At 40.3% G+C, this 15,598-nt stretch overlaps 2 protein-coding genes across 3 annotated transcripts; both read right to left on the bottom strand.

Annotated features, from left to right (window-relative positions):
* Positions 1 to 5,668: 5,668 nt before the first annotated feature.
* Positions 5,669 to 12,312, bottom strand: LOC146476704 (protein DPCD-like). Of its 2 annotated transcripts, XR_014865535.1 has the most exons (7): positions 12,160 to 12,312; positions 10,427 to 10,507; positions 9,746 to 9,864; positions 9,136 to 9,269; positions 8,027 to 8,129; positions 6,369 to 7,245; positions 5,669 to 6,296 (listed from the first exon to the last, which is right to left on the bottom strand). XR_014865535.1 is itself a non-coding variant. In XM_085114174.1 (6 exons), the coding sequence occupies exons 1-6, from the start codon at positions 12,233 to 12,235 to the stop codon at positions 7,141 to 7,143; spliced, it is 618 nt and encodes a 205-aa protein (XP_084970300.1). In that variant the 5' UTR covers positions 12,236 to 12,312; the 3' UTR covers positions 5,669 to 7,140. The 2 variants fall into 2 exon arrangements, 1 of the variants encoding a protein (XP_084970300.1); XM_085114174.1 differs by having other exon boundaries at positions 5,669 to 7,245.
* Positions 12,269 to 14,910, bottom strand: LOC146476703 (tRNA dimethylallyltransferase-like). Its single transcript, XM_085114172.1, has 2 exons — positions 13,145 to 14,910; positions 12,269 to 12,364 (listed from the first exon to the last, which is right to left on the bottom strand). Exon 1 carries the CDS (start codon positions 14,903 to 14,905, stop codon positions 13,280 to 13,282), a length of 1,626 nt encoding a protein of 541 aa, XP_084970298.1. The 5' UTR covers positions 14,906 to 14,910; the 3' UTR covers positions 12,269 to 12,364; positions 13,145 to 13,279.
* Between the last annotated feature and the right edge of the window lie 688 nt (positions 14,911 to 15,598).

Raw genomic sequence — 15,598 nt, 5'->3', positions numbered from 1 at the left:
AAGTTTCCTTTCTTGAATTTCCAATCGTATAAGTGCTGTTTTATGCCGATAACACAAGCACAGCGCTCACAACTGAAGGAACGAAGTAAGGTTAGACAGAGCCACGTAGCCCATTCAGCTCAAAGAGGGGCTTTTGCAATAAAATTATCATAGTGGACATATCCAAGTCGCAAAATAACACTGAAAAATGCGCTTAGTTCCGTTAAAAAAAAAGTTTCACAGGTAACTTAATTGCTACTTAAACGTGCAAAAACCATATCGCCACCAATTGTCTGTTTGTAACAAAAACGTCTGGAAATTACCATTTTTTTAATATAACGATCTGAACTTGTTTATTTATCTTATTTTGGCTTTCGTAGCAAATTTTTCAAAACTTAGATCGCAGCGCTTCAATTGCAATCTTGGACACTTTCTTCAACGGCGTCGCGATTATTCGAACTCATTCAACTTGTATGATGTGATCGAACTTTCCAGGAACTAAAATTGTCAGTAAAATTGGAAGCAATGGTGTTTAAGTAAAGAAAGAGAAAGAACAATTTATGGTCGTGTTGTCATGTTTTCCACAAAACGTTAAATTTGGTCATTTTACGCTCACCTGTTGTTTAGGGGAGGAAGGCGAAGAAACGTACCAAAATAGAAAATGCAAATGCACATGAACCCATTGTTTTGTGGCGTTCTCTTTACCGCCGCCGGATAAAAAAAAAATTAATGTGCGGAACCTTCCATTCTATTGAACCACGTGGGTAAGATGCAAGTTTTCTTATTCTTTTTTTTAATTTATTTTTTGAATGACCGTTCTTTTTTTTTTTTGTTTTGTTTTCGTGTCAAGGTTAGAGGCAAAGAACAAAGCTTAACTCAAGGAAAACCACGCCTAAGTCAATTCATTTGAACAGAACTGATTTTGTTAATTCCTCGCTGGTTTCATAGACATGCTCATTTACAAGTACCTCAAGCGTTTTTGGCTCACGCTATTCCCCCCAAAGATTTACTTGGTATATCCTGATACGTATATGCCCTTCTATTAAGAAATTTTCTTATAAGGACGATTATGGTTTGGATTGGCAGAATCTCATAAACCTTCTAATGACAAAACCAGGCTTTGAACTTCGAACTTGTTTACGCGGTCCCGATGAACTCAAAACACGTGTTTGAAAAGTAGCGAAAGTAAGAGTAACAGTCGGGTCTGACTAAAGCCCCATTTACACTACAGGAAATTTTTGGCACGGCTCGAGTAAAAATGGTACACGTACCAAAAACTATAGCACTGATGTCCTGTTTACACGTCTTTTTTTCTGCCGTGCTAAGCGGCGTGAGAAAATGTTTTGGTACGGGTAAAAGGCTCAACATCTTGGGTAGCGTACGCGATTGTTCCTTAGGGCGCATGCGGCCAATGGCTTCTTTCATTCAAACATGGCGGGTGAGAAGTATTTGGAGTGTCTTCTTCTAAAAAGGCTACACATCTTGTCGCACGGATGTCGAAAATTAGTCTCTTCCTGTTCTTCTTTCCAGAATAATACTAAATAGAAAAGGCGTGAAGATACAAATATGCTCATTGTCATAGCAGCAATGCTGGCTTGTAACTGTCCTATCGAGCAACGATTTTGGATGTTAACACGTAATGGTCACTGATTTGAGTTGCTAGAAACAGTATTCAGGGACAAGGAGTGTATTCCTTTACTTCATTTCCTTTCTTAGAGTGACCGTGAGATTTTGTTGGTGACTTGCTTGTTGCAGGGCGCGCCAATTCCGCCATGTTGAATGGAATTACTACACATGCTCCAACAGATGGTGCTGACCACAGTTACGAAGGCTCGTCAGGAAAAAATTGGTTTGGCACGGTCAATCGTTTACACTACACATTTCGTCCGAGCCGGGTCGAGTTTTTGGGAACGCGTACCAATTTCACCCGTGCTCGGACTACCTTTTCAGAAGGGCCGAGCACGGGTGAAATTTTGGGTCGGCAGGAATAAAATTTGGTACGGCAAAATCATTTACACTACAAAATTTACCCGAGCCGAACCTTTTTTTTTGGGTACGCGTGCCATTTTTATCCGAGCCGTGCCAAAAATTTTCTGTAGTGTAAATGGGGCTTAAATGTGAGTTTCCATTTGACCAACATGTTATAGAATGTAGTTCATCCATCGGATGGAAACAGTGTAGTTATTTTATGGTTACGCAAGATCGTTTCGCCATTTAGGTTTCTCCGTATGCCCAATAGGCGAAATCTAATAATCGATGACCAGCGCTATAGGGGTCGAAACGTCGCAATCCACATCTCGTGAGACAAACGATTAAACTCAGCTATCATTTCAAACCACGATGACGAACACCTTTCATAAAATAAATCTATTGTTACCGAAAATCAATGAAAATCGATATTTGATATACTAAGCTCTCATGGCTACATCGAATTTCACCCGGGACGAAGGAAACGAACTTTTGCTATTTATTACTAGAGCATAACTAAAACGAATTTGTACATGGGTATTTCATATCTTGTGGGCAAGACCAAAATCAGAGGGCGACTAACGAACAATAAAGTATTTAAGCCGCAGGCGAGTAGCGTGACTGATGTTCTCACCACGTTTTGGCGTCCTCTGTGCGTTGTCAGAGTACAGACCCACGGCAAAGTGGAATGTATTTGTTTTATCAGAAGCATATATGCTTCTGGTTTTATACAATAACCAAGACATTTCAACACATTTCGTGAGCGAGCATCGCGTTGCCTGAGCTGAGTCAAAAACTTTCCAGCAAACTCAGTTTTAGACTACTACACACATGCAATTCAGAATTGTGATCTTCTAAATTAGAGTATAATCCGAAAGAATTTCACTAACAATATTTTCCAAACTAACCTTTATTCCAGAAGGAAATCCTGACCCCAAAATATTACAGTATGTAAGTCGCTTCACTGCGATTTGTAATCGATTACTCGCCATTACCGGATTTCTATCGGCGACTTTATAATATTTCGACAAATATTTGCTTCCTTTCCACGTCACAACAAAGTTCTAGCTTTCTCTATCCTGGTTAAGGTCACTCTCAACGGTCTTTGTCCAATTTTTTATTGGGCAGTTTTCCTTTCCTGCAAAAAAATTGCCTGCGTTTGTCCGCTACTCGCAAAAACAGTTTGCAAAACTTTGTTGACCAGTCGCTCTGGCTGGACTCTAGACTTTGATCACGTGCGCCGGTCAATGACGTCAATCGTGCGTCTATACTCTAATCACACACTCCTCTAGACCAATCAAAACGCAAGTTTTACACTGTTCATTGTATAAATCGTAATAATAATAAAAACGACTGTTGAAACCTTTCGTTTTCCTTCCCAGTTGATCGGTTTTGGATGTGATAGTTTCAAAGAAAATTTTAAACCTGAAATACGTTGATAACAACTGCAAATACTGTAATGATCCGTCAATTAAAAAAATGCTTAAAAGTGTGAAGCACTTCTCTTTTTTTAAATGATAAAAAACTTAGCCCGGGAAATAAAGTGGCCATAGGTGCGTGAGTAAGTCAATCGACCGATTTGCGCGCGCGCCAACACATCAAACAATCGTAACATTCACGTCACAAACGACCGGACAAGCAGAACTGAAAAAGTTTGATTTCTTTCGTCGAGTTTAGAATATCGCAACTATGGGGAGCTGCAGTTCTGTAATCTGCGCAGATAAAAGTCATCAGAAAATGAACGAGTGTCATGCGGCTAAAATTCACACACGACGGAACAAGATGAGATTAAAAGAAGCTGTTGGTACTGCGCTGAAGGCGTCACCAAGCGTCGAACTATTAAACATCGAATCCACGGACGATTCGCTATTAGGCGAGTCGTCTTCATCCATTTCGCTGGAAAACGACAGTGATATCAACCTTCCGCAAGAACTGCTACAAGCTTTGAAGATCTACGGGACACCTTGGCCGCATAGTAGACATAGAGACGCTAGGGTCCGCAGTGTGAAGCATCACAAGGAATTTTCTTTTAGTCGAGAGGAAGAACGAAAATTGGAAAAAGGCAACAAGGCTGATCAAAGTGAATACCGGAACTCACCACCGAAGGAGCTAAGCTCTGCACTATCTGCACCACTGCGGCATTTTAGTTACACATGGCCGCCACCGCGCCCATCACCATGGAAGGAGGTGTATATGCCCGGAGGGGGTACTTGGGTTCATTTTTGCTGGGTATGTGCCGCTGGCCTCTCAGAGCCCCTGCCCCATTATAGTCTATTTTGTGGCCAGCTATAGACCCCATCTTAGTCACTTTTCGGCAAAATGTAATTTTCGCGATCCGAACTAAGTCACTTTCAATTTATGCAACTACTTTCAAGAATGGAATGTAATGCGAGGTGATTGTTACATTTAATAAACAACAACTTTCTGAACTTTTTAACCGAGACCATTTTGAATCCCTACTTAATAGATTTTTCTCACCCCAAAAATCCGAAAATGTGCGACCCCATTCTAGTAACTCTATTGAAAATGCGACCCCATTCTAGTCAATCCAGTCGTGAAAATGCGACCCCATCCAGCGGCACATCCCCATTAGCCTCTTATAAGGAAGTAACCCCCCCGGGTGTATATGACGATGATCAAACCTAACGAAGAACTTGCTGAGAAGCGTATGAAGACGAAAACGCTTAAGACTAGTGTGAAAAAGAAAGCCAACGGAGAAGAACAGATCAGTGTTTTGAGGGAACAACTCGACAAGAAAATTAATTCTCTCAAAAGAAAAACAAATACTATCCGGCGCCATAACACTCCTGAAGAGGAAGAACTTTTGGGCGTGGCCATCAGTGTGGGAAAAGACAGTAATGGAAGTAGCTCCACCCGCGGAAGCCCCGCGAGTAGAACGTCGTCTTCTGCTGCTTCGTATAGCAGTTGTCTTATATCTAATGACAGTTTTGGGGAACTGTGCATAGATCGCTTCTACAAGGGGTGTGATGAATCTGCCGTGACGGGTGCTCATGGTGATATGATTCGCACTGTGCAAGGTTTGGATGATGACGGGATGAACAAGGGTAAGACTCGTAGATTGTTTAGACGAAAGCACAACAAGGTCTCACCTATGTAAAAAGACAACGGACACTGTCCCGGAGGACATGCAGTTTGAGGGTGAAATGAGGTGCACACGTGGGAAGTAGCATTTAACTCGCACGCAACCCTCGCGTTGAGCACTCGTTTTTCGTGTGAAGAGTAAATGCCCTTTCTCGGAATCGCTTGTCTCAGGCTTGAAACTATGTGAATGAAGATTAAGAATACTTCGTTGAATGGCCAGGAAACAAATGATCAACATCTGCGGTGAGAGCACTATACAACGCACATAAATACCTCTACAAGTATTTTACCTGAACACCTGAACAAACCACATATTCTTTGACTCATTGGAATACGTCATCTCGTGCGGCTGTCAGGCAAGCGTGCGCGGCGAATGAAGGAGAAAGGACGCGACATCGCAAGCCCCACCCTACCCTGGCTCAGTACGTAACGGAAGAAATCTCCTTCCAAAACGAGATTCACGTATGTCTTCTGCTTTTTGCTTGAACTGAATTTATTAAAGAGCAATATTAATCTTAAATCGAAACGCTTTGAATGTTATTGCTTTCTCCTCAAAAATAATTATTGCCAAGAATCGTTTCTGAAGAGTTTATAAGAACAAAGACTTCGGACACAGACTACCAGCTGAAAACTACAGGTTTTACTACGATGATCATCTCAATGTCCAATTTAATTAATTGATACAGAATTTAGCCTTTTTAAATGAAAGAACCTCATTTGGATCACATCCAGTTCCTCAACAAACAGCTAGGATACAAAGATTAGACGAAGCACCCTCCGTTTCATGAGCGCCACCTTGCTAACAATCCACGACCCACGAAAACCCTAAAAACGCTCATAAAAACAAACGCCTTTCAATGTGCCTGTTGGCTGTGTTAGGTTCGCAAGGTATTGTGGTAAAATGTACAGCCAACATCTTTTTTTTTGCGTACGCTGCATTGCCCCACCCCCAAGGTGGATCATCTGTGTTAGTGCACCTGTACCAAGCATCTCTGAGCTGAGAACTTTCTGTGATTAATAAGTGACGTGAACCAATGACTTACGATGTAGAGAGGGTTTTACACTAGTACTTTATTTAACTGTTTTTTTTTTTATATTTACATTATCAGATGTTTAGGTAAAAACAGAACTAAGTGCCTTATTTCCAGTACGCTATCTTTAAGGTGGCGGGCGATTGGTCACTTTTACACAAGTACGATGTAGTGTATAAGCCTTTTGGTTACCAAAGCGAAGATATCCACTTTTGCCTTAGCCTGCGAGCAAGCTCTCTTGGGGGTGGGGGCCGCCCCCCATCCCCAAGAGAGCTTGCTCGAGGCTACTTTGGCCTGTGATTGCCTACTTCCGGAAATTTTGTATGGGTTTTGATGGTTTTGGCTTTAAAAGAGGGGGCAGGTGAAAGTATTTTAGGTGTCAAGACTAACACAGAGCACAAGTATCACACAGTTTTGCAAGAAATAGGATAAGGGTGCCAAGATCTGGGCAGTGCCCCAATAAAAACTCCAAAGAGCAACCCTCCTCCCTCCCCTTGGGGGAACTGGAAACATTTTAAACATCAATACACAAGTTGCTTGTTAAATAATATTACAGCAATTAATAATATACGTGAAAAATTTCTCAATTCTGATTGGCTAAGAGAAATGCAGTTTTCAGGTAATTCTGAGTGCGGAAAAAAGGAAATTCAGTGCAAATTACAACAATTTCCAAAGTTAGTGAGAAGAAACTCCAAGATATGCCAATGGTCATCCGAGGTATTGCGAAGATCGCCGAAGAGAAATTCCGAAGATTTCTGAAGATCAGTAGAATGTTTCCGAGATTTTTCAACATAATTGGAAGGTTTGCAAATACTTTTTCCCTCTGCGGTATTATGATACGCTATATCGCAATATTTTCATGAATATTATAAATAAGTAATCACATGATTTTTGTTGTGCAATTTGGAACAAATACATGTAACATGCCTCGTGCATTTTTGTTAGCCTTTGAAAACATTTACTCGTGCTTATTTATTCCAAATTGCACTGAAAATGATGTGATTACATGGGTTGATTACATGTACAAACGAAAACTACAAACAAATTGTCAGTTCTTTTGTCAGCTGGGCTTGCATTCCACATCTCCATCCCGACTTGATTTCATCTTTGTAAGCTCCTGTCTAACGAGCTTTTCCTGTTCGAGAATGAGCGCAGGCTTTTGGTACTGCAGACAAGAACACATTCACAATCATTAACAACTTTGCAAGAACACATTGCAGAGTTTAATTTTGAGAAGGGTTGCTGAAAAGCAGTGAAGAATTTACCAAGTTTTAAAGTGGGGAGGTACAGGAGGGTCTATGACACCCCAAGTCCTTCTGTCAAGTAAAATGGAAGAATTTACCATTTTCAACAACACACTCAATCCAGAAATGATTTGTAATTAATTTTTTGTTGTTAATTAGCTTGCAGTAAAAGACTACAAGTTTTGAACTCCTGAACTCCTTAAACCACTAAATTATTGTCAAAACACTTTTTGCCAATTTGCCAATTAAGCTAACAAACTAAAACGATATGTAACACCTTAAGTTTAAAATCAACAATGTTTTGCTCTAGGCAATGACTAGTCCCTTATTGGTCTTAGGAATAGTAAAGCAAGTGAAATACATGCATGCTGGAGTGCTAACTGCCTCCCACAAGAAGATGTAGATGACTTACGTAGCATCCCCTCAAGGCAGGCATATTTTTGCACACAGTTGTGTGTTTCACCTTCTTTACTATCCCGGCCTAAGAAAATAAGGCATTACTCATAGTCTATATATTTGTTTCCTTAGCGGAGATTGACATCCCTCTTCTACACAAATACAAAATAAATTAAAAAGTTGAAAATATTTTAATCTCACTGCTCAGAGTTTGTAGCTAGTAGTGGATCAAGGGAGGGGCTCAGGCCCGCTGAAAATTAAACACCATCCTGAAAATAGCCTGTTTTCAGTCAAAATTCAACTTACTGATATGATGAGAGTATTGTTAGCATGAGCTAGAGAAATTGCACTCTGCTCTAATTTCAGCTTTGCTCTTTCCATATCAGGAATACCAAATCTTTTGAAGTATCTGAAAACAAAAACAAAGTCAGACTAGATGTACATGTATGTCTTTGCTTGAATATGAGAAGCTAATAATTAATTTTACAACTCCTAGTCAAACTGAGATGCAATTCACTGCAAGATTTGGAAAATCAATAATGATAGCTTGTGATGCATGACTTAACATAATTATTCAAAATCAATAGCTGCCAACTGTATTAAAAAAAATTCTTAATGCACTGGATGGGATATAAATTAGTTTTAGTCACTATGGCTGAGTGGCAAGAATGGCTGATAGATTACAGGATTGGAGAGGCATGGTTGGGTTTCTAAAAGTGCATCTATGGGACCCCTCTCGGGCTATAGAGAGTGATATGATGACTGCACATGAGTCCTGTATGCTTCTTAACCAATGTAAGTAAAAGAGGGTGACCAACTTGTGCTGGGACTGGCACATAAGTTTTTCATGGAGGCTCATTTCAGACCACATGGCATTGCCTAGGAGTTGAGCATGGGATTAATGCCTGTGAAACTAATTCTAGTGGTCAAGAAGAGAGGAGGACTTGAAACCAGGACATTAGGATTACATGTCTCAGGGACACTAACCACTAGCCATACTGACTCCAAACGTGAATCCTTTTACAAGGCAAACTGGTCATCATAAATTATTATTAAATAAAGCTTGACTGTACAAATAGTGGACATAGACCCAATTCATGAGCCATACCTAAATTACATATTATTACATCAATACTGCATGATAGCATCATGTAGCAAGCCTATCCTACCTCAAGATCTGCCATACCTAATTCAAATCTGCCAAAAGTTAATTCAGATGACCTACCAAATGAATGTACAGCCATTTCTCTCAGTTCTACTTGGTATGGCAATTAGAGAGGGATTTCATCTGAAAAGGGCTTTAAATTGCAAAATTGCTGCTGAATTGCATTTCACCACAAATTTGCTCTACTGTAGAGACTACTAACCAGAGCAGCTCTAGCAAAACAAACTAAATGGCCTGTTCATACACATACTTTTTGTTGCTTGTCCTGATCGTAAGAGTATCCTTTTCTTCATTCACTGTTACACTGTACACATTCAGCGGATATGGAAGATTTCTTATTCGCCACTGGAAAGCTTTACTGCTATCTTTTCTGGTGAAAATTGGCTGAAGGTTGTATTTGACAACAATTAGTAATTAAGGGAAGACATATGAGACAAATATAAACTAACTTGAATATACAACTGCTGGCAAAACATGTAATCTGTGTATGCAGGGTCATTCTAATTAGCCAGCAGAATGTGTGTGACTTTATGTTGATAAATTGTAATTCAACTTCATAGAAAAAAAAGTGTTGTTTAATAAGGCACAACTTACAAAGGAAATTGGAGAGCTTCTCGATGCAACAAATGAAATACAACTGTTTTACATCGTTCTTTTTTTCCATTGTTACTTTCACTTTTTCTTTTGTGTGCACTCCAGTAGTTTTATGGAATGTTATTTCATAAAATCCTAAACAATGGTTTTGATACATCGAGAAAGAAAATTGGCAAATCAGAAATTGTTGTTGTATAGTACGTAAAACTTACAGCAAAATGTTCCTAAACCTTGAATGATTAGGAATAAGTCTTCAGGCAACTCACATTTCCTCTACTCTCGCTAATATTATCTGCATCCAAGTTGACTGGTCTCATGTCTTCACCTATCTCAAATTCCCATTTCCCTTCTTTTCGAAGACCAGACTTCCTTTTCCACTTTCTCACTGAAACATTAAGCAATGCAAAAATACATTTATGATCACCAGAAACTGCATACTTAATTAATATTGAACAACATATAAGATAAGTAGGGTAGTCACAATCTCAATGGTCAAACATGGCCCTCATGACAGACAGACAGGTGTTTGACGTTGCGTTAATCATCATAAAGAATCAACTTTTTTAATAGATAAAAGACAAGTTTTAATACTAGCTGTGCGACTGTTCTCCCCTGTGAGGGGTCTCATACTACTCTCTCATAAGTTACCCCCAGTAGCTTTTTTGTATTTTTAGCTGGACATCATGTGCCATGCTATGGAAATGTATCAGCTTCAGTACATGTATGCTCTACTACTGTTAACTCATACCTGAATGCAATTCCTTCCTTAAGTGATTGTGAGAATTGCACTTGTAACTTCTCATCCAAATTGTTTAGGAACACATGTTGTGTAACAAAGAAGTTTTGTTTTCTTTTTAGGCAGTAATGCCCAAGGGCCTTTCTTGGTAGATCTAGTAGAAGAAATCTTTAGCTTGTTAGCAGGTATCTAATAATTATTCTTTACTGACCCAAGAGTTCTCCCGTTGATATGTCATACTCTTCAACCATCTCTGCTTCATCAGGGAAAGTGTAATGAACTTTTCGGCGGCCTAGTAACACCACAAATAATATTAATTTATAGTACATAGAAAATTATTGTGGGACCAACCACAAAATATGAGCTACTTAAGGCAATTTCTTCTGAACTGGTGTGACGACTTGAAAGTATCAGTAGTTTGCGAGCTTTCTCGCTGCTGAGACCCTGAACAATGAATCTCGTACACAGAGTGTTCACTGGCTCTTTAATGGCCAGTAGTTGATGGCCTAGAGAGACTCTAAGGAAAAAAAAACTTAAATTTTTTGATTGGCTGCAATGTTAACTCGCCTACAGTGCGACGAGCTCAACTGATCACAGGTCATGTTTACAACAAAGAAGTCTGGCTTTGGCGGTTTGTAAACCAATCAAAAATGAGAACATTTCTTTAAATTAATTTCATATTGAGTGTCAGTTTTTTCAGTGGCCCCGGTTGAGTTTGTTGCACTGTAACTGGTCTGCCTGTCAGCTGCGTTTTTCTGCAGGATTTCTGCAGTGAAAAGAAATTCCAATATGCCAGAATCTATTAAAGTGACCAGCCTCCCAGGGTGCATTCCATGTACACCCCACACTGAAGATATGCCAAGAGTTTTGAAGTTCTATGCCAAGCAGACACCGAACTGCCTACCGTCAACCTTGACTCCCCCCCCCCCCCCAACTTCCCTACCTGTAGATCCTAAAACCAACACTAGGGGTATAGAATGGTCCTTGAAAAATACTGGGTCTCGGCGAATTTTCGGCGGGTCTCGAGATCTTGGCGTCTCAAACTGGAGTCTTGGAATCTCGAGCTCGAAAAACTAAAACGGGTCTCGGAATCTCGCATTTTGAAATTTGAATCTCGGAGTCTCGCAAACCAAGCGAAAATTAAGTCTGAATTAACCGTCCTGAACTGACAACAAACAATAATCTTGAAAAACGGCTCAACATCGTAATCGCTTCTGTAGCTTCTGTGAAACATGTAAGCTTGGATGAATTCTGCTTGTAAATTGCCGCACCAGCTTTTCGGCAGTGTTAGTAAAAAACACGTTTTGCATCGCGGCCTCTCGTTCTCAGATTTAGAAAAAGTAGTTGAGTCTCGGTCTCGGATTTTAAATGAAGGTCTCGGCGTCTCGGCGGGTCTCGGATTTTACCATTCTATACCCCTAACACTGGGGAAGAAATCCTGAATATTTTTGGTTAAGAACAGTTCATTTGAGCAGCATAAGTTTTCCAAAGCCAAGGAAATTTTTTTTACACTATCAGCAACGCCAGGCGCTACAACACTGTGTGCCAGCAGGCCCAGTGATTTGGAAACCCATGCTGAAGATTTTCAGCTTTACTTACATAAACTTCTGCCTGGCCTAATAACACTACTAGTAAAAACTACTACAAATTGAAATCTGAATATAAAATAAATCCCAAATATTGTGTCAGCCTAATCACAGAAGATGCATAAGAACAGTTTTAATATGGGTACATAAAAGTGCACACAAAACCTCGCTCAACAATAAAATAATGTTGAGGAAAAGGCGTTATGTTGATGCTTTGCAGCTCGTTGTGTTTTCACTCGATCCGGTTTATAGGGATTCTTTCTTAAGAAACGTTGAGATACAGGGTTAATTTACAGAGATGTTATTAAAGCAACTGTCTACATGTTTTGCACAATTGACAGAGGTATTCAGTGCTTACCATCTTGAACAAGACTTGTCTTCCTCGCGTTACGAAGCGTTTCCAACCAAACAAATTTGGTTCCTGCCGCCGCCATTTTAAATTTTCATCAGTGAAATATGCCGCTGACCAAACCTTGAGAGGGCTCAATGAATCATCGGGAGAAAGATTGAGGACACCGGTTTGTGGGATATCAATTTCCTCTTTTGCTGCGCTGGCAGGCAAACTGAGATTTTAAAAAAAAATAGAATTTGGGAGATCGTGAAAAGCAGAAGACATAGGGGCGTTTTTACTGTATAATGTTTTATATTTTACAATAGGATAAATGTGAAAACATGGAAAGACTGGCCCAAAGCAGGGGGGTGGGGGCATGAAACCTCATTATCCAGGGTCCTCTCCCTGGGAAAGAGGTTAGGGGAGGTGCAGATCAGAATGGGTAGGAGCAAACAGTATGGGAGCAAACAAAGAAAACAAAGAAAAAATACAATAACTCAGGAGTTGCTGCATTTATAAAGGATTTTATGTAATATATCAAACATGAGAAGGCGTGTTTCATCAGATATCCAAACACTGACAAGTAGCTTGAAAAAACAAGGCGCAGCTGGGTTTTTTAAATGACTTTGAGGTGTTTGGATATCTGATGAAACACACTTTCTAGTGTTCGATATGGCTTCTCAAATGATCAATAATTCTTGGAGAAACTCATGGCTAAAGTTGGCAAAATTTTATGGTAATTAGGATCACATATCTAAACCACGGTCACAGTGGTGATTTTCTTTGTTTTCTCTTGATGAATTATTAATGAGTTTGAGAAGGGTAAGTCACAGGCTGCATACTAATTTTCGAAGTCACAATTTTTTAAGGGGTAAGGAAAGCTCTTTTTATGAATTTAACCTTTATGTACATATTCTTGATAAAATAACCGTAGTGGCTCACTGTGCTGATTGGTTGAAAGTCACATTTTTACACAGAATTTTGGGATTAAAACAGCAGTGGAAATGCTCACCATTTCTAGACATTTCTCACATACTTTAAATGCTTGACACTTTAATGTGTTTAAAGAACATGATGACAACCACTAAATATAAAGAAAGACAGCAGTGCCCCCCTCCCCACTGGTCTGACTTGTATAGACTTCATTTTAATGTTTGGTCACTCCAGAGTTTTGCTTTCTGTTCCTCTGCTCTCTTTTAACATGCCATTTGTGTGATTTAGACACCAAATGTTTTCTCCAGTTTTCCTCTCCAAGGATGACACGATTCTCACACATCTCACACACATGCCTGGCATGACGATCATCTTGGATTACCACCCTTGGAAGAGGTTCAATAGCAGGTTTCTGCCCTTTCATTAATTTATCTAAGATATCTAATGCACTGTTAAGAACATTGTTCTCCCAGTTTTCAAGATCAGTAGCATCTAGACCATAAACATCTGGTGCTGAGGTGCATGGCCTTGCTAAGAAACGGTTTTTCACCCACGTCATCTGCTTTTTCGCATATCTGCGCGTGACCATCTTCATGTTTTCAACACATGCTGACAAGAGTGCTTTGTCTTCCTTGGATGCATTGCTCTCATCAAACTTTTTATTTCCTCCATGATTGACAAGAAACTCATGGAATTCTTTAAAGCCAATGGACTGAAAAATACCTTCAGTATATTGGGTTTTAGGATCCTTTTTTTCTAAAGCATGGTTGTACTCCTTGTGAAAGTCTAAGAGCTCATCAATCAAACCTCTGTCCAACATTTCATCAACTCTCTTATCTAATCTGTCATTTAGGATTTCTCTCTGACTCTGCAGCCAAAATACACATGTGTGTTCATATCTCAGGGGTCCACCATAAGCGTTACCTCCAGCCATTTCTTGCTGCTCTTGCAAAATCTGACTGTGTGGTCGACCATGTTGTTCATACACCTGTAGACTGCGTGCAATTTTTCGGGAATCACTTGGGTGGAGACGATCGGCCATGACAGGATCAACTTCCCTAAGCTTTTCATACAGACTTTTCATATGACTCAGTTCTTCGCTTTTGCTCGTTGGCTCTTCACGGCCGACACCAGACATTTTTTCCGATCTCGCACCTCTGGAACCTGCCTCACCTACGATTTCAACAGAGTCTGAAACTTCTGGGATTGTATTAAACTCTGTAAGCTTCTCACAGTGGCTTGTCTTTGCACTTTGTGTGTCCCTTGCCTTCTCCTCGTCAGTCATTTCCTCCCATAGGCTTGCTTCGTTGACTTCCTGCTTGCAACGCTCCTCTTCGGCAGCAGTTTGAACAGCAGTTGTACCTTTAAAACTCTGAATCTGTTTTCGCTTCTTGATAGCTCTAGCAGGGCCCACTGATTCTTCGTCACTGCTCGACGAACTAGTAACACCGCCATCTTTGTCGCTTTCTTCGTCAATCAGTATATTCCACAAAACAGATTCAATGTAATAATTTGTACCGCCAACCACTATGGGGATTTTTCCTCTCCTTTTGATGTCCTCAATCAAAGGCAAGGCCATGTTTCTAAATTCTACCACAGAGAACTCCTTCAATGGCGAGACAAAATCGATCAAATGATGCGTGCATTCAGAGAGCTCCTCGGCAGTCACTTTGTTTGTGATAATGTCCAAACCTTTATAGACTTGCATAGAATCAGCACTGAGAATTTCTCCAACAACTCTTTTGCCTATTTCGATGGCAAGTTTAGACTTCCCTGTGCCAGTAGAGCCTAGAATTACGACAAGAGGTAATCGACGAAGATTGCCCATGCTGGCCGCCATCTTGGCTTCGGACGGGAAGGACCTGGGAAAGAGCCCGTCGCTAGCCTCCAGAGGGTGGAACCATGGCATTCTCCCATGGAGTATATACCCTCCCGAGCCAAGCTTTTAGAGCCAACAGGGGCCGGGTTATCGAGAGACCACCTATCACACGCGCATGAACATTACTGTTAAAATTTTGCTGGCTTTAAAATTTGAGTTGACACAGGAATATTCACCTAACAAGAGTCGGCATTGCTAAATAAACGAGAAAAGTGAGGTTTGAATCTCATGGTCATTTTTAACTGCTGGATAGAGGGGTGGCTGTAAAATAAGACACCACACCTAGCGATTGAGGAAAAGGGTGCAGGCAGAGACCACCTTTGGCGGATTGTGTTCAAGTGTAGTAGTGTTGACCACTTCCCCAAATATGATCCAAAGAGGCCCGGAAAGTGTGAACAATCAAAACTTGGGAGAAACAGTGCCAAGCAACAATTTTTCACGCTTGATAGCAGTTGCATGTTTTACCGCGCTTGGCAACGGTTGTGTTTTTTTGCTAAAAGGTCTGAATGATTTCTAAGAAAGAAGCCTTCAAACAGTTCCCTTATTGTGTTCCACACAATGAGAACACACCCACAAACATTTGCCGGTTACGGAAGCAAAAAAAAACAACAACAACAAAACTAAAACAAGCAAATAAAAGAAAAAAACACGCTG

This window comes from Pavona decussata, unplaced genomic scaffold (genome assembly GCF_977016875.1).
Source record: "Pavona decussata unplaced genomic scaffold, jaPavDecu1.1 SCAFFOLD_73, whole genome shotgun sequence".
Taxonomy (NCBI): Eukaryota; Metazoa; Cnidaria; class Anthozoa; order Scleractinia; family Agariciidae; genus Pavona; species Pavona decussata.
This window is presented reverse-complemented; position numbering and strand designations above follow the sequence as displayed.